Here is a 23,214-nt window from a genome sequence, read left to right as displayed (position 1 = left end):
TTAGCTCTATATAAGAATATTAAGATACAATGCCATTACTTAATCAAGGCAGTATACATTTAAATAAAATCTTTATTGCCCTAGAAAACTGAAATGATGGTAATGTTGGGATTCATATCTAACAGTTGTTATGCACTGAAATGCAAATCAAAATAATAACTGTTACCAAACCAACACAAAGCATAAAATTTGGATATGATAAAAATATTAATATTTAAGTTAGAATCAAATATTTATGTGTTAAATTGTCATGTTGCACTTGATGATATTGGAATAAGACATCTAAAATAAATTCACAAATTTTACGTGATGCAAACATATGCTTAGTGCAGGGCACGAAATAAGTTATAAAAATTGCATAGCAAACCACAAATTTGTATAGCATTTTTCTAAATCTAGTAGCCCTCATATACTATATGTATAATTGTTTAAACATCAAACATAACTTTTGTGCAAGTCAATATGTGCACCAGAGCTGCAAAAAATCCAAGAACAAAGCACAATATGTATGGCAAATATGGGTCAATATGAAAAAGATGTATTGCATGTTTATGCTTCAAAGAAAAAATTAATAATGCAAGTATTTCTAAAAGTTCCTAACAAAGAATTGAGTTGATTACTTGTAGCTCGGTGGAGGTATGGTTTACGAAGTGGTACAAGAAGGTCCATTTTTCATTGTTATTAATATAAATTATATTAATATGGCACTGAACCATATTTGAGAAACAAGGAATAAATGTTAATTTACCTCTTTACTTCTTAAATAATATTTATTATCCCCACCCCAAGAAAATAAAGGAGAAAATATTTACATGTAATATTTCAACAGTATTAAATTTGTCCACTATATACAACATTCACAAACTCAATTTTACGACCAGTAAGTGTGCCATGTCCATGAGACTCATCCTTCAAGTAATGTCTGATGTCGTAGGATAGGATACAATGGAGGCCACGGGCAAGTTAAACTGAATGACCACTTTGGGAACCAGTCAAATTGCATTGCAAATGTTCAGCAAAAAAACGGCGAAGTCAGATTGTTCACAAGCGTATTTCCCCCAAAACACTTTCACTTTCTGGGCAGAGTCCAGACTAAGCAAAACTATGCCTGCTAGACTGGTTTATGCACTTCACGATAAACCAAATTGGGAAGTCTGGAACCAATCAAATAGTTTGCGATTGTTAGTGAAATGTTCGCCGACTGAACGTGGGGCTGCTATCCTCAAACAAATAAGAAATCACATGAACGGCCTTTTCACCTCATTTTTGGCCATCGATTTAATTTTTGTTTTTTTTCATACAAAACAAAATTTTATTTAAAGTATTTCATAAGATAAACTGTAGAGAAATATGTATTAGAATTTAGTTACCCATCCGGTATGAATAACATAACTAAAATTCAATAATAATTATTTTATGTGAATAAACCATTGAAGTTGAACAGGTTTTCGTTGTACCACATTACCGATGAAAAAACTATTAAACTATTTCATTTATTAATAAAAAAAACCAAAACAAATTTTTTTTAAAAACCAGCGGATAATGCTGAATAGTATTAACGGATATGATTTGCCAATCAAAGAAATTATTTTTATCGGCCAAAGTGTCCCGAGTCGGGCATTCAGAACTCCTTTGTATGCTGAATATTTATGAAATATGGGACCTCCAACCTGGCGTGCCTCTTTCAAAATGTTGACAACTGATTGCATTCTAAACTATAGCCCTGGGTACTGAATTTAATCCATGCATGAATGCCATGCCCATTTTCATTATATATTTTTAATTACAATTAAAAATTGCATCGCAATTCTTTGCTACACAAAAATGCATTTGACTAGCAAACCACAATATTTGTGTTGCATTTTGCAATGCGATACCGCTTATTTCGCGCCCTGTAGGGAATAATTACTAGTGACATATGTCACACAGTCATTCTAAACCTTTCATTTATTGTAAATACGCACACACAAAAACATGTCTGAGACCACAAAACATACAAGTGCATTAAATCACAAGAATAAAAAATGGTCAGTATAAATGTTATTATTAATGCACCACACATATCCCACCTTTGTTTTATGGGGTTTTCGTCTTGAAAAAATGCCCCAGTGACCCTTTTGACAAAGCAGGTGAAATTAAAATGAATTTTCATAAATAATATTTTTTTAAACAGAATAAAATTATGTACATTTCTTATACACCCGTTGGTGAGAACACCATGTGTTATTTTTGATAACACATGTACGTGTTAACAATTTCAAGACATATGACTGACTGCTCCTAGGTGATGATCAGGTCACCACTGCCATACATCCAATAAAAAACTACACAATGGAAATCGATTACATTGTGTCCTATAGTTAACCTGACAATCATGGGTATGCGACGCATAAGTTAGCTACAAGTGCAATGAAAATGTTAATAACTTTCAGTTGAAAAAGATGTAAAAAGTTGCTTACAAGCTGGTTTTTGAGGATATGTAAGAAATAGAATAACAAATACCATATTTATCTCACGACGAGTTGTGAGATAAATGGTATCTAACGGACAATCGTGTATTATTCTCTATGTATCTATGATGAGTGTGTCGTTAAATAAAACATTTCTTTCTTTCTTTCTATGTATCTATGATTTTATTTCTTTTCTCCAAAAACAGCTGTATCCAAGAGTAATAACAGATTTTAATTGTTTCAAGATTAAACAATAAATATACATCCCTTAATACCATGACTGATGACCAAGCAAAGAAAACTACTGTCTCATAATGTTCAGTATGATACTCTTTTTCTTTTTATGTTTAACAAAACTGAAATAAACTCTACAATAGGTAACATGATAAAAAAAATAACCTCTTCAATATTCAGTTTTTAAGGCATTTTCCATTAAAAAAAACCTTTTTAATGATTTTTTGTGACCAATAAAACCCCTCAAAACTGGACCCTTAGTAAAATGGGAATTAAATTAAACTTTTTCACGGTCCCTTTTTAAATATCAACACAGAAGAGAACCGGTCTAAACCGTATATTTCTTAAAACCAGATTTTATACTTGGTCCGATAGGTGTTTGTTTCAGAAAAGTTTAACTGTATTACAATATTTTGATGCCGTTGAGTTATTTTAAATGGATATAAAATAAATCTGAAGCAATTTTAATTTTTCATGACTTTCTATGACCGAATTCAAAAGGTCATCACTTCCAGACCTGGAAAAATTAAATTTGCAAAATCTATGACTTTTATGACCAGTGTGACCCCTGTTTTTAACTAATTAGTATCAAACCTACCTCGTCAAGTACAGAAGGTGTTCTTTTATGAATTCTGGCAGAGGCAACAGCCATTCCACTTGCATCAGCACGTTCCGTAACAAATTTTCTTTCACTGTTGAAATAAAAAGAAGATATTCTATTAACCAAAGAGGAAAAACATACTAAAATATATACGGTATTGGATAAATGAATATATCACGAGGCAAATCTTATTTACATAAATAATGCTCAAAACTAAAAACAAAAAGGACAAAAAATGAGAGAGAGAGAAAGAGAAAGAGAGAAAGAGAGAGAGAGAGAGAGAGAGAGAGAGAGAGAGAGAGAGAGAGAGAGAGAGAGTGTGTGTACGTGCGTGTCAGAGATAGAGTCTGACAGGGTGGTACTTACTGTAGGAGAGAAAGTAGTAGTGGAATGCCCCCCATCTGTCGGATGTTGTTGCTGGAGTCCGGGTCCTCACAGAGCTGGACGATGCACCAAACCACATTCCACAGAACATCCACATTATCGGAATGAAGTTCACTGTCATAAAGGATTAGTGATCAATCAAACCTGTGCTTTAACGATGGTCTGAAACTACCTCATGTTAATGTTATTACTGGTTCCATTAAAAAACATGTCTGTGAGACTAATGCAATTGAAAGGCCTCTCTGCCTGAATAATTTCCATATTTACATAGACTAACAGGTTCCCATACTGGAGGGGGGTTGCAGTCTGATTTTTACCCAAATTAAATGAAAATTCCTGAAGTTGGATAACGTTTACTCATACAGCATAGGATGATTATGCCTATTTAAGTAGATATTTTGATTTAAATTTAAAGCAACCAACAGAATCTTTGTTAATTACTAATTGGCACCAAATATGCATAGTTTTACCTCTGGTAAAATTCTACTTTGCAAAAAATTTTCTGCTTCCAATTCCACTTTACAAACATTTTTCCTCATCTAAATACACTAATTTCCAATTGACAAGAAATATATGTAAGGTGAATTTGTTTATCAGACAAAAATATAAAATAAAATAAAGAGAGGATAAAATATAAAAAACATAATTTTTAAAAGTTGCCTTGTATCCATCATTACTGATATAGCTTCTGTATGTATGTATAGCACATTACAACTACCGTGAACAATTATATATATTTACAGGTAAATCAGCTCATTAAAATGTTTTTTAAAGAACGCTGGTAATGAGTCAATTTCATCTTATTTTGTAAACGATTTTTGTTTATAAAATAATAAAATATGTTTTGGGATTTGAAACTGTGGAGTTTATTTTTAATCGGCTACTACACTGAGTCAACAAAAAATGTCTAAGAAAATACAACAAAATATCGGCGTGTACGGAAATATGATACTAACGAAAAACCATCAGTCAATCCTGCTTCAAAACCTTATCATTACGTTATTTAACCAGTATTTTTAACAGCCTCTATTAAGTCCCATACCAGTATCTATTTGATTGTTTGATACACACAATAAAAGTTATATTTTATTTGAGAAATTAAATCAAATTTATTTTATTTTTATGGTGTTGGCAATTTCTGACCAAAGCCACTGACAAATAGTAAGATTTTGGTGCCAAATGTGTCACATGTTTGGAACTATCATTAAGTCTTTTCATGACTGCTGATATTTTGTTCGCAATCGCAGATTTAATTGGTCAGAACTGATGATTTTCACTTACCGTCATTGTTGATTCTGCAATTCCCAATACATTATTAGAAACTATGTTTTATTAGAGATAACACCAGAATTATCATTGCAATCATCTATTGTGGGTGTTAAATAATACTTACACCGCTATATAAAAGTGAAACTACATTTATAAGCTAGCGATGTTCATGCAATTGATTCAATCGAGAAATAAAAGAACAGAACAAAGTAATCCCACATCAGGGGATATTAAAAAAACCCAACCTTTATACTTTTTTTAGCTATCTTAAAGTCTTTATTAAAATAGTTTTGGTACATTTAATGTATGTTGATCAGTTCACCCAAACAAATTCCCGCAATTGACTGTTGCATGAGACCAACATTATCTCAATTGGATATATCTATATTTTTGCCTGTTTCAACTACGTAAAAGTTGAGTCGGTTCATACATCATACATGTACCAACCTTTTTGTACCAGATACTGAGGGGCAAACTATGGGGTCGGCTTATCCACAGAGTTGGCTAATACACAGTGATATACAGTATTATGTAATAAATCATCTAGTGGAAATCCAGATTTGTACCTGAGAAGAATGGGAACCCCGTCATAAATTCTAACCATATCTCTGCTCTGAGAGTCGGCGCACAACAGTCGTAGCAGATCAGATGCCACTCTGTAAGTAAACATAATTAACTCTTTATAAAATAAACAACTTCTAAATTGTTCAAGTAATTAAAATAGAACAATAAAGAGCCGAAAAAGGTCCCAAGTGAATATGATAAACTAACATCTAACTAATCTTTGTACCAATCTGTCGATTGTAAAAACAATCGAGACAATCACACCTTAAAAGATATGAACATGTTACAATTGCATTACTTAAAACTTCATATCACATATCAAACGGGGCTTCTAGATTATGGTAGCCCCACTCCCATGGTTAGTGATATTCAATGTTGGGCTAGTAAATAACTACTATTACCATGCCCAACGGCTAGTGAAAAAAAAGTTGTCAAATGCTGCATTTGAGTCTATTTTGTAATATGAATATCCTGGCCAACTCCTATCTCCCAAATCTTAATGTTTTTAAACTCTATTTCCCTCTTTGGGTGACATATCTGATTATTACTATTGTAAAACTGTATTTATTTTAAAGTAAAGTAGGGCTAGTGGATTTTTAATTGTGGCTAGTAAATGTTTTAAATTACTGATCCCATGGCTAGTGGATTTTATAAAAATTCTGTTATCAAAACAACAAGAAGGCATCTGTTATATGAATTTTTCTATAGACAAGACAGCACACACCATAAACATTGATATATCACTCGTAGGACACTTGTGGAAATGTAAAAAAATCCAAGACCACCATTCTATCCATTCTACAGAACATTGCACTTCAGACCACCAAAGTATCTTGAGCTTATATCAGGTGGAGGTGCACATAAGGTGCTTTGGTCAGCAGATCAAATCCGCTTGGTGGATCCATGGATTCCCCCTCCCCCGTGTTCCACGACTAGTATTTCAAAGGCCTGGGTATGTGCCGTCATGTCTGTGGGAAAATGTATATAAAATATCCTTTACTGATATGTGCTGAGTGCATTGTTAAATAAACCATTTCCTTTCCTTTACTGATAATGAAAACAATGTAGCGGGTTTACTCTAACACAATGTCAGAATGACCAAATGTTTGACACCCAAAAGCCAATGATTAATAAATCAATTTGCTCTAATGGTGTTGTTAAACGAAAACAAAATTTTAACTATCAGGTGGATGTAAATGAAAAACTCAAAACACCAAACAAAGATCTAACCATGTAATTACATAACAAATATTTCATAACTTACTTTTTTGACATCATATCGTACTCGTGGATTATCCGCAGTAGAACATCAATTGTGTTCAGCTCACCAATCAGCTGGCGTGGCTTTTCACTGAATTAAACACAAATTCAATAAACCATGGTTTGCACAAAAATTAAAAATTAACCATATATTCAAATATTATGGATCAAGATTATTTAGAATAAAACATTAAAGTTGACCATATCAGGTCAACTTTAAAACAGCTTTTTTTTTTTAATATATAGAATAATTGACGAATAGAAATTATAGGATATTAAACAAGCTTCCATTTTGTATCATGTTTCTGTCCCGAGTGAAATAATTTTCAGTTGTCACGAGCTTTGGCGAATGACAATGGAAATTATTTCATGAAGAACATAAACATGATACGAAATGGTAGCAAGTTTAATATCCTATTTATTACCCATAATCGATCTTAATTTATATCACTCATCTCATTTCGTTGACATTTCTGTAAGACTGTAGTGCACTAATTGATGACGTCATCGTATGACGTCAAAAGTGTTACGTTCCACTTGGCATTCTAGTGGGACGTACCACTTTGATATGTACCAAGATATTTGTAACCATATGGGTAATATTTGTTCCAGATAGCTATTCCAAACAAGCATTCTGAGAGTATTGTTCCCTACAGGGCACAACAAATTTTTCTTATCTCCCAAATTCAAGTAGCAGTGAATTTATAAAGCTATATACAAAACTTCAGCTCAATATCTCAAGGCATTGTTAAAAAAAAACATCAGGAAAATTATATGCAGGACAGACGGATGGACAGACAGAAGGACGGAGATGAAACCAATAGTCCCTCCAGTTGGAATGGTAGACGATTAATAAGCTCTAGTGTTTAACAAGCTCACGTCTCCTAAGCTCAAGGGCCATAACTGTGTCAAAAACAGGTAAATCGCTATGAAAGTCAAAGTTGATCTGTAACAGTACGTGATAAACCACTACACACAATTTCAGCTCAATACCTCAGTCTTCTGCAAAAAACATACGGAAAACATATGTGGGACAGACGGACAGAAATGACTGGACTGATAGCAATTTAATTAAAATTAGCTCCACTATTACATGTGGATCTAACAGCACCCCATTGGAGGTCATATCCAGTTGACCTTTCATTCGACCAATCAATACCATACTTGCAAAATCATGCCAGTGATTTGAAAACATTCGGGATTATGCTGAGGGTATACAAAATGATTTGGGTGAATTACAAAGTATGCTGGAAACTAATTGCAATATAAAATTTTATATAAAATTCGTTTTAAGACGGAAAAAAAACTGTGATGGTATAGCCATAAAATCTGTTTATACTAGTATACAATACAGAGTTTATTACTGCACTTTTCCCCCTGTTTTTTTAATATTGAAATAGACCAACTTATACCAGATATTTTTAGAATTTGTATAACAGGCAAAGTGTAATTGGTCGATATTTAAATTGATATTTATAGATAAAATGTCACCTGGACATGGGAGTCCACGCAATGCTGTTAGATCTACTGGTAGACCCAGTAGAGCTAATTTTAATCAGATTGGGACTGGTAGGGGACTAAAAATGTGAGATATGTGCTAAAACCAACCTTTGAGCAAGTCTAATGAGAGCATACAGAGAGCAGTGTAGAACCAACACATCACTGGCTGTCAGCAACAATACTAGGGACTGCAAAGTAACACAACAGACTGAGTATGGACAGGCAAGCCATATATAAAGAATAATTAGTTGATGACCATAAAAATTAAGGGGAAAGCTATTATTTCTGTTATTTCAGCCACATTGTACAATGACCTAGAGGTCAAAAGAGCTATTTTGTAATGTAGCTATGCGTATTACCTCACGTGAGTGACGTCAAAAGTCATATCCTGCTAGTAGCAGAATATGACTTTGCTTTATCCGTCATCATATTCTGTCAATAGAAACGGTAGTTGCAGGATAAATTGAATTAACAGATTAAACAAACTACCAGCTCACTCCCCTGGGACTAGTTCTAGGAGAGTAATTTTCGCTTCCCTTTGCATGTGAATTGTAATATATTAATATCTGGGGACAATATTTCGAAATCTGTGGTAACCGGAAGTCGGTTCACGTGATTTTTACCTAGGTAACCAATTGTTCGGTTAAGTGAACTGTATTTGCGTAACCTGTGGGTTACCTGATTGGTTACCTCAAAATTACGTTGAAATTATATTTTAAATACATAGTTTTTAGCTCAAACATAAAGTTAAAACAAATACAAAAGAAAACATTTTACCCAAAAAATGTCTTTAATGCTTACTAAAGTAAACAATATTATAAAAGAACTGAATATCAGCCCTAGTACTGAAACAAAATACAGGTGCGTAACCAGACATTGTTTTTAGCATTACGCATGCCAAAGGCGTGCCTGAGCCAGGGGATTCGGGAGGCCTCCCCCTGTGAACATTTTGAACCTCAGAACTGCTGTAGATGCATTCTGAACCTTTTCGGAGGCATTTTTTTTTCCTATCTTTTTTCGAGTCAATTTTAAGAGGATATATTTTATAGAACAATTACATACAGCCTCGACCTATTCCCGGATTATGTTTTTGCATTACGCACATTCGTACTGTGCGTAATGGGTGCTACGCCTTTGAAATAGATACATAATTATTTGAAGAGATTCCTTTTTTCGTTTTGTGCTGGTTACGCTTTCACTTTATCGATGGTACTTCTATACTACAGTGACATTTCAAATGTTTGTTTTTAAAACACATTATGCGATGTTAGTATTTTTCAATTTTTGTGACACTTTTGGATTCCTGTTTACGTTAAAACTGTATTTAACATATGTAAAATTATAGGCAATCCAATATTATGTCTTTAGAGATAAAATAGCAGGAGATAATTTAGCCGTACCCAGCGGTCTGAGCACATTTCTTTAAAATTTTGGCTCGACTCTATACTGAACATTTACTTTAGACTGGTTATAAATTACAATGGTTGAAATATAACATTGTTTACCGATTTGCTGCGCATCAAGTATTTAAAATTCAGCCTAAAACATTTGTCGAAATACTAGTAGTATGTCTGTGTGAATAAACGTCCTGTAATAGTGAAGTTTGCAAGTTTTAATTTCTGAAAGTTTACTGGTCATGACGTAACCATTTTGCAGTTCGCGTAAATTTAATTCTGCGTAACCGACACGCGAAGAGAACGGCGGTTCGCGTCAAATATTGTGCCCTGAATATGGTAACATCTGAAATGGCTGCCTATAATCTAGTTAAGAGAATGATTAATCAGTCCCCTCTACGGTTTTCTATTAAGTTGAGGTCAGTTTTAATAACTCAGTGGGGAACATGTGTGAAATTTATATAGATATAAGCACAAAATATTTGGAAAAGGAAATGATTTATATTCAAAACAAATAAATAAGATGGTTTACCATATTTTGGATTTTAAGATTTATCGTAAGTACAAAATCAAATATTGCTATAGTAATTCCTTTAATAACATTGTTACACATGACTTTTTTTTAACTTACCAATAAAAATAAAACTGATTTCTTTAGGAACATAAAAATAAATTTTCAGTAAACATTATAAAAATGTAGAACCAATATAGCGATATTTATTATGTCTTAATCACTTACATTGAGTGATAATTTTTGTCACCGACATTAATTTCAGATGATGTACTCACATGATGTGCCTCACATGCTACAAGCCACTCCCTGTGCTGAGCATTAGCTGACAACTTCTGGAATATATCTGAAAATATACACAACACCAAATATACAAGTATACAATGTTATTTAATTCTGCTGTATATCAACTAAGATGATTAATTTTATTTTACAGTAACTGTTGTGTTTTCTCTTGCATTTCACGATAAATCAAAGAATTAGTTTCTGTCAAAACAAATTAAGAAATCAGTTTTTCATTACTGGTATATAACTTTGATGATACCCACCTCTTCATACATGTAAATTATAAAGTAACTTCTGGTTATCAAACAGTTTTATTATTAATGCAAAACAAGTCTTTTGACAATACTGCTAAAGCAATACATGTTCCCTACCAGGCCAAACAAATTTCAAGGGCCATAACTCTTGTCAAAAATGGGCAAATCGCCATGATAAAGTTATACACAAAATTTCAGCTGAATGTCTGGAGACAGGGCACAATATTTTAAGTGAACCGCCGTTCTGTTCGCGTGTTGGTTACGCAAAATTTAATTTACGCTAACTGCAAATCGGTGACCTGTAAACATTCAGAAATCAAAACTTGCAAACTTCACGATTACAGTAAGTTTATTATACAGTTGAGTATTGTAATTTCGAGACCCTAAAGTTTGACTAGTATTCCAACAAATGTTTTAGACTGATTTTTAGATACTTGATGTGCAGCAAACCAGTAGACAATGTAATATTGCAACAGTTGCAACCTGTAACCAGTTTAAACTAAATGCTCAGTATAAAGTCGAGCCAAAATTTTTAAAGAAATGTGCATGGACTGCTGGAAGCGGCTAAATTATCTACTGCTATTTTATCTCTAAAGGAATATATATTAGACATAATATTTTACAAATGTTGAAAATGGTTTTAAAACAGGAATCCAAAAGTGTCACAACAGTTGAAAAATACCAACTTCGCATAATGAGCTTTAGAAAACAAACATTTGGAACGTCAATGTAGTATAGAAGTACCTTTGACAAAGTGAAAGTCACTTGGCCACCACAAAACGAGAAAAGGAATCTGGAAGTATATCTATTTTGTTTCAGTACTGGGGCTGATATTTAGTCTTTTGACAATATTGTTAACTTTAGCAAGCATTAAAGAATCTGTTTTATAAAATGTTTTCTTTTGTATTTTGTTTTAACTTTTATGTTTGAGCTCAAAATTATGTATTTAAAATATAATTTCAACATAACTTTGAGCTAACCAATCAGTTAAACCACAGGTTACGCAAATATAATTCATGAAACTGAACAATTGGTTACCTAGGTAAAAAAACATGTGAACCGACTTCCGGTTACCTCAGATTTCGAAATATTGTCCCCTGTGGAGACACTGTGAAAAAAAGGTCTGGAAAACTATATGTGGGACAATAAGATGGAGAAAAAAGCCAACAGTCTCCTCCATCTGGACTGATAGGGAACTGATAGCATCTACTACTTACTTGTCATCTCCTTCAAAATATCGACCACAAAGAGTTCATCTCCATTAGTAAGATAATTATTTGTAGCTTTCTTAAAATGCTGAAAAACAAAGACTCTCACTTTAAGAATTGGTATTCATTTTAGATCTATGAACAGAAACTGACATGCACAACCTTGCAACAACAGCTTATATGCTACCAGGACAACATGTACATTTTATATACAAATGCATAATACAATATATTATTCTGACATGTTTTAATTTTATACTGAATACAAGGAAAGTTAATTCAAACTAGATATTATATTTCTTGTTTTTTTAAAAAAACATTTTTGACAAAAATACATTTTAATCATGTTAAATAATCTTGAATAAGAATCAGTAAATTACTAATACAATTGTAAATAACATTACACTTTTTTTTTACCATAAATGATAACATATTTAGTAAGTGTTCATTAACGTTTATTGATTACTCAACCTTTTTATTATAACATGTTATAAACTGGCTTAAATATTGTTTGAAATCTATAACCGTATCATGTACTTGTATTTTACATCTAAGTCCACCATTACAATGGTGGACGTAGATGGTTATCAAGAAATATATGAAGAGTTCATGTCCAAAACACTATTTATCAATTTAAGTGATTTTGACAAAAACATGGTTTTGCTGCAAATGACATGGGATATATCACATGAAGGACAGTTTTAACATCCCATTCAGTGAGTATAAAAACTTTATTGTCGTATTGTTGAGTTGTACCAACATCAGCATACATGTACCTTCACTGCTGACACTAAAATCTGGAAATTTTCTATATTGTGTTTCAAAAATTAGCTCTTTATTTGCAAACTCATGGCTAAACTATAACTTCACTATAATTAAAGGATATATATTTTACAATAATTAAAGAGAAAATTAATAATTACATAACAAGTAAGCCCAGAGAAAAGGACTGAAATGTATACCTCTGACAAATATTTGACACCTCCATGTTCAAAGAATCTGTGCTGAAATGACGAATCTCTCATGAGAATCCGTAAACACACAAGAATTCGGAGAATGTTTTCAGGTGGAGCTCCATTGATCCACTCCCTACAATAACAACATCTTGAAACAATGTTTTACATATAAAAGAAAGGAAAAAGGAAAACATATTTATTGGTTTAATTACACTTCGGCACATGATAAACTCGCTATTTGTTATCTGAGAGAGAGAGAGAGAGAGAGCTGCTGTAACATACATGCAGGTTACTCCAACTAATTAGCAGAAATACATATGTATATACACTTTTCTACAAACAGGACAGCACATACCACTTGGTGTTTGAACAGAATCATACTGCACCTCAAGTAAATGTTCTATCACATTCAGGTTCAAAAGACAGAACTAATTTATAAAAAGTTAACACACCTTCTTAGAAAAAAAGTTGTGTTTTGAAATCATAAATAATAATATAGCGTGTGTTTCCTTTTTAATATTTAATAACAATGATGAAGGAAGGAAATGTTTTATTTAACGACACACTCAACACATTTTATTTATGATTATATGGTATCGGACATATGGTTAAGGACCACACAGATATAGAGAGAGGAAACCCGCTGTCGCCACTTCATGGGTTACTCTTTTCGATTAGCAGCAAGGGATTTTTTATATGCACCATCCCACAGCCTTTGATATACCAGTTGTAATGCACTGGCTGGAGTGAGAAATAGCTCAATGGGTCCACCGACGGGGACTGATCCCAGATCGACCACACATCAAGCAAGCGTTTTACCACTGGGCTACGTCCCACCCCTAACAATGATTATTATTCCTCTTTGAAAAAACCCTTAAGATATGTTCTAATAATTCAGACTCTGCCTGGACACCCAGGGCTACCAGATTTCGTGACCGGGCAACTAGTTTCGCCCATGACATAAACCCAGTGGGCTATTGGGAAAAAACACACAAAAAACCCACCTATAATATAATTTTAAAAACCACCCCAAGCAAAATATTTCAAATTACTATTCAATTACTTTACTGGCCGCTAATCCACATCACATGTGAACTAAGCAAACTTCAATTAGTCGTCAGCCATATGATTCGGACATTGTAAAAGCAATAAAGGCGATGCATAGCGGTTTTTTTTTTACAGTAATGATTACAAACAAGTGAACCTACCGTATTTGACCGGAAATTAGCCCATGTCTTTGAATAAGCCCTCCTCCGTTTTGATAGCATTTAAGAAATTAGGCCCTTGTTCGTAAATAAGCCCACCCCCAACTTCACCACCGTATCACAGTAATTTACTGAATAACAGGAAAATGCAAGTTTGCTCTTTCTGCAGACAAATGTAACACAATCTTTTCCCACCAGTGAGATTTAGCAATCTACGGGTAACAGTGTGTAACATTGTTTTCAATTTCATGTCTGCAGTATTTCTTTGAAGTACCCAAAGTCTGAACTAAAACCAATGTCTGTTTTAAAAACCACACTGCTGTTAATGCTAATTAAGCAAATACCTTATTCTGATTGGCTAAGGACAGTTGCAATGACCTAGATTGACAACTAGCAGAAGAGTGTAAGCTGGCTGTCCGTGTCACAAACGTGTATACATTATTGAGTTTGTTGTTAATTGCTGTTGTTGTAAGTCTTCTCAACATTAATTTCGGATGTAAATAAACAGCACTGGTAAGTAATTGTAACATAGAAGGTGTGTTTCTCATAATTAGATACTAGTAACAAAACAATTAATTAAATAAATGAATATTATTTATTAATAACAAATGGAACCCTAATTAATAGACATTTTGTTGTTGTCGTTTTCTTCCTGTTTCATTTAATTATTATTTATTTTATTTATTATTATTTATTTTTGTTAAACAAAACTAGGAATAAGCCCACCCCATGCTAAGGTCACAAGTTGTCTTGGCCCCCTGAACTTATTTCCGGTCAAATATGGTACTTTTAACAATTTATTGAAGGCAGGGCATACCCTCCGGGGGTGGGGGGAACAGATGCTCCCCTGAGAATCTCACCTTTTTTTTTACTCCAGAAAATAGCACACACGTCAGGTTTTAATTTGCATAGTGTTTCATTCATTGTTTATAAAATGTAGTGCCCCCCCCGGGATTTTGATCAGGGTATGGCCCTAGAAGGTGTTCTCATCTCTCAAATGATGTCTGATTTATAAATGGATATAAACAGAAAGGATTAAGGAAAGAGGGTTCCGTTATAGAAGAAGTTGTGTTCCTCAATATACAGTCGGAAAGCACAGACGGCACAGAGTGAAAGTATCCCACCTGTACAAATGACATTCTTGTATTATATATATTCTTTATAAATATACAGTCGGAAAGCACAGACGGCACAGAGTGAAAGTATCCCACCTGTACAAATGACATTCTTGTATTATATATATTCTTTATAAATATACAGTCGGAAAGCACAGACGGCACAGAGTGAAAGTATCCCACCTGTACAAATGACATTCTTGTATTATATATATTCTTTATAAATATACAGTCGGAAAGCACAGACGGCACAGAGTGAAAGTATCCCACCTGTACAAATGACATTCTTGTATTATATATATTCTTTATAAATAGTCGAGACAAATGATCATGTTTGTAGTTTTATTATTCTTGAAAATAGTTATCACAATCTGAAATATAAAGCATAGATAATACTGTGTAAGAATATTTTGGAGCTACCAGAATGTGATGTTGGGCTACCACAATTTAGGTACCTGGTAGCCTGGTGGGCTACCACTAAATTGAAATTTTTTTCCAACCCTGCATAGTTAAGTGACCTTGTATCCAATTCACCTCATAATACAGAGAACTTACGGAGAGCAAAGTCTTTGCTGCGTCAAGGCTGTGAAGACTTCCTCCAGATATTTGTGATGAGGATGTGAACTGAAGTTTCTCTCACTCTGGTACTGAACACTGTAACAAAAATAGTCATTAGAAATATTTTAATGTAGTTTCATATCGGTGTCAATCTCAAATCAGTATCAATTGTACATCAAAATCAATATCTGATCAGTATCAATCTCACTATTTAAAATCAGTATCAGTCTCAGATCAGTATCAATCTCAATATTACAAATATCAAATCTATATTAATATGACATCAATATTAATTTTAAATCAGTATGGAGACAAACTAAGTTGCTACAAAATAGAAAATATACATATAGTTAAAATGACATTGTAAATAAAACATTTAATTACAAAAATCTTATTGTAAACTTCAGTCAGTAATTATTATTGTTTCGTTCAATTATAACTGCAAGCATTTCACATCTGATTACAATCCATGCATGTGTACTGCAATGACAGCAGTGATAGTGTTGAAGCCAATACATTTGTTATATGTATATAATCTGAAACATATCGAATGTTGTAATATTCAAACCTGAACTTCTGCAAAGCAATTGCTTCAGTAGAAAGATGTTGGCAGGCTCCAGATTTGGGTTGAGGAATGGGACACTTGGTCTTGGAATGACTAGAACATATCAAGTTGATGGACGGTAACTGGAAATGAGAATAGATTACTCTTAATTTGTTGCCATGCAATATGCTGGTATTACAGCCTATGACATAATGTCAGTGTTTTTACAGTTAGAAAATACATGTATTTTCAACAATTAATGTGAGACCCATCATATTAGCTTTAACTGACTTATTATAGAACATATCAAGCTGATGAGATGGTAACTGGAAACGAGAATAGATTACTTGTTGTCATGTAATGTGCTGGTATGACATAATGTCAGTGTTTTTAGAGCTAGAAAGTATATGTATTTTTAACAATTACATTTTTTATGTCAGAACTATCATTTTAGCCTTAACTGACTTACTATGTATTATGTACTCTTTTTTTTCTAGCTATCTTACCTGTTTATTTAAGAGAGATTGTATTAAAATAATATGCATAGTCATACAATACTTTAAACTTAAACTTTTGAACTAAACTATCCATATTACAAATGTTTCTAGATTTGTAAAATAGCTATGTGCTTTTTCATGAAGAAACTTTTGACAAGTCTGCAAATTGATATGAAGTGATAATGTATTTTTCTGGATTTTTGTTTATTTCCATGCTGCCACAGGCAGAACAAACAAACCCACATACATACACGCTGGTACCCTAAAATGAAAAATTCTTTCCAAATAATTGCAAAAAGCAGTCCTTGAAATTCAGATGATCTTGTGATGGCAATTTAGGACACATAATAACAAAGTAAATACATGATAATGATAAAAATGCTGCTGCTGTTGCAAATCAATTTGTAACAGCTTTTTGTGACTGCACTGCTGATTGCCATTGCAAATTTCAAGGCGATTACAGTGTTCAGGACTGTATTTATTTATATAGTAAGATGTAATGGCTGTATTATGTAATAAAGAATAAAATTTCTCACTTGTTGTTTGCTCGCAGGTGTCTTGATAAGACTCAGTAGTCTGCACAAACTTTTAGCCTCACTGAAAACAAAAGTGAAAATAAATAAACTAACTTCTGCCTGAGCAGTTTTTCTAGCACAAGTCTGAAATCATGTCATTGTTAATGGCCAACATATCTGGTCCCCGTTTTACGAAGCGATCTTAGCATTAAAATCACCATAACTGTATGCACTTGAGGTAATTTTAGCTCTAAGATCGCGTTGTAAAATGAGGCCCTGAACTGTAAGTGGATAGAGTCATGAAAATGTACCACCCTAATACAACAAAAGTAAAACAGTGGACACTGTCTAAACCATGTTATGGGGTAACTGATGAATGCACCTGTATGCAGAGTGCTGGATTAGACAATGTGCCCACCAATGGGGATCGATCCCAGACTGACCACACATCAGGCAAGCGCTTTATTAGACAGATGTCACCGGACAGGACACAGATGCTGCCACTGTCATACAATTGTCAAACAAATTTTATACATTTTATATGGCACATGTAAATCTATTATTTATTTAAGATCAATAGTCTAGCACCATCTTGCCTTAATCAGCGCCATGCTTCCCTGAGATTAAACAAGCCTTTTTCAATAATTAATTCTAAAATTGCCTTGATGAAACACTACAATTTTTTATTAATTAATTAATAAATATATCTTTGTTATATATTTTGCCATTCATTTATTAAAGCAAGAACATTAATTACATTTACGTTTATTTCAAATATATTTTTTTTGTCTTTAATGCAAAAAAGTGCCCTGAAAATGGTGAAAATGCCCCCAAAGTGTTGTGTCTACCATGCCTTGCCACATTTCTAGGGAAAACACTACTATCAGAACATAAACATAAAAATAGTGAAGACATTTTTTTGTTTCAATGACCACACAATGTTACACTAGAATCTAAGATACTTGCATGTTCAGGGCTTCTAGATTATGGTAGCCCCACTCCCATGGCTAGTGATATTCAGTGTTGGGCTAGTAAATAACTACTATTGCCATGCCCGACAGGGCTTCTAGATTATGGTAGCCCCACTCCCATGGCTAGTGATATTCAATGGTAGGCTAGTAAATAACTACTATTGCCATGCCCGACAGGGCTTCTAGATTATGGTAGCCCCACTCCCATGGCTAGTGATATTCAATGGTAGGCTAGTAAATAACTACTATTGCCATGCCCGACAGGGCTTCTAGATTATGGTAGCCCCACTCCCATGGCTAGTGATATTCAATGGTAGGCTAGTAAATAACTACTATTGCCATGCCCGACAGGGCTTCTAGATTATGGTAGCCCCACTCCCATGGCTAGTGATATTCAATGGTAGGCTAGTAAATAACTACTATTGCCATGCCAGACAGGGCTTCTAGATTATGGTAGCCCCACTCCCATGGCTAGTGATATTCAATGGTAGGCTAGTAAATAACTACTACTGCCATGCCCGACAGGGCTTCTAGATTATGGTAGCCCCACTCCCATGGCTAGTGATATTCAATGGTAGGCTAGTAAATAACTACTATTGCCATGCCAGACAGGACTTCTAGATTATGGTAGCCCCACTCCCATGGCTAGTGATATTCGATGGTAGGCTAGTAAATAACTACTATTGCCATGCCAGACAGGACTTCTAGATTATGGTAGCCCCACTCCCATGGCTAGTGATATTCAATGGTAGGCTAGTAAATAACTACTATTGCCATGCCAGACAGGATTTCTAGCTTATGGTAGCCCCACTCCCATGGCTAGTGATATTCGATGGTAGGCTAGTAAATAACTACTATTGCCATGGATGCCAATTTTTTTTTTTTCAAATGTTGCAATTTAGTCTATATTTTGTAAATATGAATATCCTGCCCCTACCCCAATCCCCTAATGTTAATGTTTTAAAGCTCTATCTCCATCTTTAGGTGACATATCTGATTATTACTATTATTTAGTAAAATTGTATTAACTAAAGTAAAACTAATGAATTTTTAATCGTGGATAGTAAATTTTTTAAATCATTGATCCCATGGGTAGTGGATTTTATAAAACTTCTAGAAGCATTTATATAAAATGGACTTAAATTTTAGAAAAGATGACACTGTTACTGCTAGTATAACCTACAACTATTCGATTGAAGATGAAAAAAAACCCCAACTACTCACTGGTCTGGATCTTCCAGTCTGCCTTTTCTTTCCTGAGATGACATACTAATATGAAATTAGTAATGTTCTGGACGGAGTGGAAAGATAAGGGCTGCAGAAGACCTGGTGTGTGCCTTGTCTACATACTGTCTACATGTTCAGCTGTTAAACCAGAGAATCCAAGGTAGATCTGAGAAGGAACATTACATACAATATAAATTATAATCTAGCGTACATGTACATCATACATGTACAAGTGACAAATAATATTTATTGCAAATAATATTGACTAGGATTGGCCAACACTATAAAAAGTAAATGCCAGGGTTTCTGCCAGAGGGTAAAACAGATATGGTGCCATACCCAAATCTTTTCGCATATTTTTTTTTAAGTTATCCTTTTGACAAAATTAATTACTCTTATCATTACTATATGATTTTCTTAACCCTAACCATAATCCATATTCTTTCTCAGGGATATATACGTGTACATGTATCTCTCAAGGTACACATATACATGTATATCCGTCTTTCAAAGAATAAGTGTGTTTGTGTGTGTGTGTGTGTGTGTGTGTGGGAGAGAGAGACAGATTTGCTATTCTTGTTCACCAAAAAATGTGTCAATCTTCCATTTCTTTTGCCACTCTAAATATTTATTTGCCAACTACATTTCAGTCAAATGAATTTGTTTTTAATCTTGTGATTTATGATAATAAAGTATATTTTAAAATGTATTTATTATTCAGTTTACATCTTGTATGACATTGTTTAAGGGGGTCTATTTTTTAGTTGAACTATGAGTGAAAAAAAGTTTATTATTTTACAATTAATATATCCTCGAAAAAAAAAGGATTTATTTTTGTACTTCCATCAGATTTGCAACAAAACTAACATATAAGTTGTATATCCTAGAAAGATCTTGAACAGAAGTGTAACATCGGTTACTAGTCATTTCGTACCATCGATTTTGTACCATAGTCTATGGTCATTTCGATCCATAGTCATTTCATACCATAGTGCTTTGGTCATTTCGTACCATAGCCATTTCGTACCTCCTTTTTACCATCTCGTAACATGTTTGGTCATTTCGTACCATAGTCATTTCGTACTCGGTATCTTAGTTTTGTCATGGTATGCCACTTCTTATTTTTATTGTTGACGAATAAAAAGAAAGAAATGTTTTATTTAACGACGCACTCAACACATTTTATTTACAGTTATATGCGTCAGACATATGGTTAAGGACCACACAGATTTTGAGAGGAAACCCACTGTCGCCACTACATGGGCTACTCTTCCGATTAGCAGCAAGGGATCTTTTATTTGCGCTTCCCACAGGCAGGATAGCACAAACCATGGCCTTTAATTGTTGAATCAGTTATGGATCACTGGTCAGTGCAAGTGGTTTACACCTACCCAATGAGCCTTGCGGAGCACTCTCAGGGTTTGGAGTCGGTATCTGGATTAAAAATCCCATGCCTCGACTGGGATCCGAACCCAGTACCTACCAGCCTGTAGACCGATGGCCTACCACGACGCCGGTTGTTGACGAATAAACGTTGACGTGTAAACATACCTTGTAACACACGGTCTTCGTGGGTAATTAAGGTTTTTCTGAGATCGGCTTGTCTTAGAAGATCTTGTTATGTTATTCTAACACAAGGTGCTTGTTGGTAATTAAAGGGACATTCCTGAGTTTGCTGCAATTTTAAAGATGTTATCGACTAACAGAGACTTTTTAATGATTGTAATTACATTTCAAATATATTTTTCACCATAAAATATTAGTGTCTGTATGTTAAACATGTTTCTGATCGTTCAAATATTTGTACTAGGTTAAACTTGATTTTATTTCCTAAAATATATTTTTTCGTACGTACGAACTTATTTGAAGACAAAATTCAGTTTGGGCTTCTTACAAATATTAAGGCGATCAGAAACACATTGAATATACAGACACTGATATTCTAAACAAGAAAATATATTTAATATGTAAGTTTAATCGTAGAACTATTTTATTAGTCAGAAACATCTTATAATGCCGCAAATGTTCCTTTAATATAATGATGAACAGAAATGTGAGATGAATGTAATATATCATCTTTTTCTTGTTCTTACTTTCTTTCTTTATTAAGGGGTGGGGCTGCAATATAGTTGCATTAGCCTAATGTTTATTTTTTAAACCAGTAATTCGATATTTGACTATCTATCTTTCAACTAAGCTGCACAATAAATGATTGAGGTACGAAATGACTTTGGTATGAAATGACCAAACAGACATGGTACGAAATGACCAAATAACTATGGTACGAAATGACTTGGGTATGAAATGGTAAAATTGGGTACGAAATGACTATGGTGTGAAATGACTATGGTCGAATTAACTGGTTACCGTTTTAACACTCTGTTGTTCTTTCCAATTGTGCCATATATGTTGAAGTTTAAAAATAGTTTAATGACTATTCATATGGTTGCTAGTCAATTTGTACAATGGTAATTTTATACCTAATTTGGTAGTTTCGTACCCTGGTCATTTCGTACCATTGCAAAAAGTAATTTCGTACCATAACTGAAAGTAATTTTATACAATACAAAAGTTTTAAATTTCAGACGTGAATCACCCCGGTAGTGTCTTTTAAAAAATAACATTACATACATTTTTCAAACCTCTGTAAATATAAAATCCAAACACCTGCAACTGACTTTTTCCTTTTCTTTTTTTGACTATAGTACATATAAACCATTTAATTTTGTAAATTAAAGGGACATTCCTGAGTTTGCTGCAACTTTTAAGATGTTATCGACTAAGAGAGACTTTTTAACGATTGTAATTACATATTAAATATATTTTTCTGCATAAAATATTAGTGGCTGTATATTAAACGTGTTTCTGATCGTTGTTTTGTACTAGGTTAAATTTGATTTTATTTCTTAAAGTATACTTTTTCGTATGTATGAAATTATTTGAAGACAAAATCCAGTTTGGGCTTCTTACAAATATTAAGATGACCAGAAACATATTGAATATATACAGACACTGATATTCTAAACAAGAAAATATATTTAATATGTAAGTTTAATCGTAGGAATATTTTATTAGTCGGAAGCATCTTACAATGCAGCAAAGTCAGGAATGTCCCTTTAACAAACGTGAAATCTATCGATTCTATGTCTCAAAATATCATACTGTTTAGTCCTTGCTTTTATGATATGGTTGATTTACTTGCTAGATACTGGTACGAAATTACTTTTTACAAGATGGTATGGAATGATTAGGGTACGAAATTACCAGGCAATATGATACAAAATGGATAGTACCCGGGGCATAGCAGCATAGTACACAGCTGCATACCAACCGAGTCGGCTGAGATTACAAATATATATATTTTTTTATTCAAATATATGATGTAAATGCGTGTATGTGTATGCATGTTATTCCATCGCCAAAGCAGTCTGCGTACCATCTGAAAATCCCAAACTAGGCCCCTGGATGGTACAAGTGACTATGATTCATTCATACTATTACTAATCATAGACATAACCAAACAGCAAAAGCCTTGGAAAGGCCTTTTCATTTGTCAACTAGTGAATATAAAACACGAACTTGGTTAAGCAGTCAAATGGCACTATGTGATGCATGTGGATCAACATAATAATAGAAAATTTTTGCTATTTCCAAAACAATTTTTCTTTTCCTTTTATGTCAAGCTAAACTGGAATTGTTGACAAAAAAGCAC

At 33.5% G+C, this 23,214-nt stretch overlaps 1 protein-coding gene across 1 annotated transcript in view; it reads right to left on the bottom strand.

Moving 5' to 3' along the window:
* Window positions 1–19,619, bottom strand: part of LOC121380402 (serine/threonine-protein kinase Nek10-like) — a 50,758-nt gene extending 31,139 nt beyond the window's left edge. Inside the window, exons 1-12 of the mRNA XM_041509196.1 lie at window positions 19,500–19,619; window positions 17,326–17,386; window positions 16,317–16,435; window positions 15,746–15,844; window positions 12,877–13,003; window positions 11,924–12,002; window positions 10,446–10,513; window positions 8,371–8,450; window positions 6,767–6,853; window positions 5,505–5,594; window positions 3,652–3,783; window positions 3,283–3,376 (exon numbers count right to left, since the gene is read on the bottom strand). Coding sequence (XP_041365130.1) covers window positions 3,283–3,376; window positions 3,652–3,783; window positions 5,505–5,594; window positions 6,767–6,853; window positions 8,371–8,450; window positions 10,446–10,513; window positions 11,924–12,002; window positions 12,877–13,003; window positions 15,746–15,844; window positions 16,317–16,435; window positions 17,326–17,386; window positions 19,500–19,543 — 1,080 coding nt within the window. The 5' untranslated portion in view covers window positions 19,544–19,619. The remainder of the gene's footprint in view (window positions 1–3,282; window positions 3,377–3,651; window positions 3,784–5,504; window positions 5,595–6,766; window positions 6,854–8,370; window positions 8,451–10,445; window positions 10,514–11,923; window positions 12,003–12,876; window positions 13,004–15,745; window positions 15,845–16,316; window positions 16,436–17,325; window positions 17,387–19,499) is intronic.
* Window positions 19,620–23,214: the final 3,595 nt, after the last annotated feature.

This window comes from Gigantopelta aegis, chromosome 9 (genome assembly GCF_016097555.1).
Source record: "Gigantopelta aegis isolate Gae_Host chromosome 9, Gae_host_genome, whole genome shotgun sequence".
Taxonomy (NCBI): Eukaryota; Metazoa; Mollusca; class Gastropoda; order Neomphalida; family Peltospiridae; genus Gigantopelta; species Gigantopelta aegis.
Note: the sequence above shows the minus strand (reverse complement) of the source record. Positions and strands in the feature narration are given on the sequence as shown.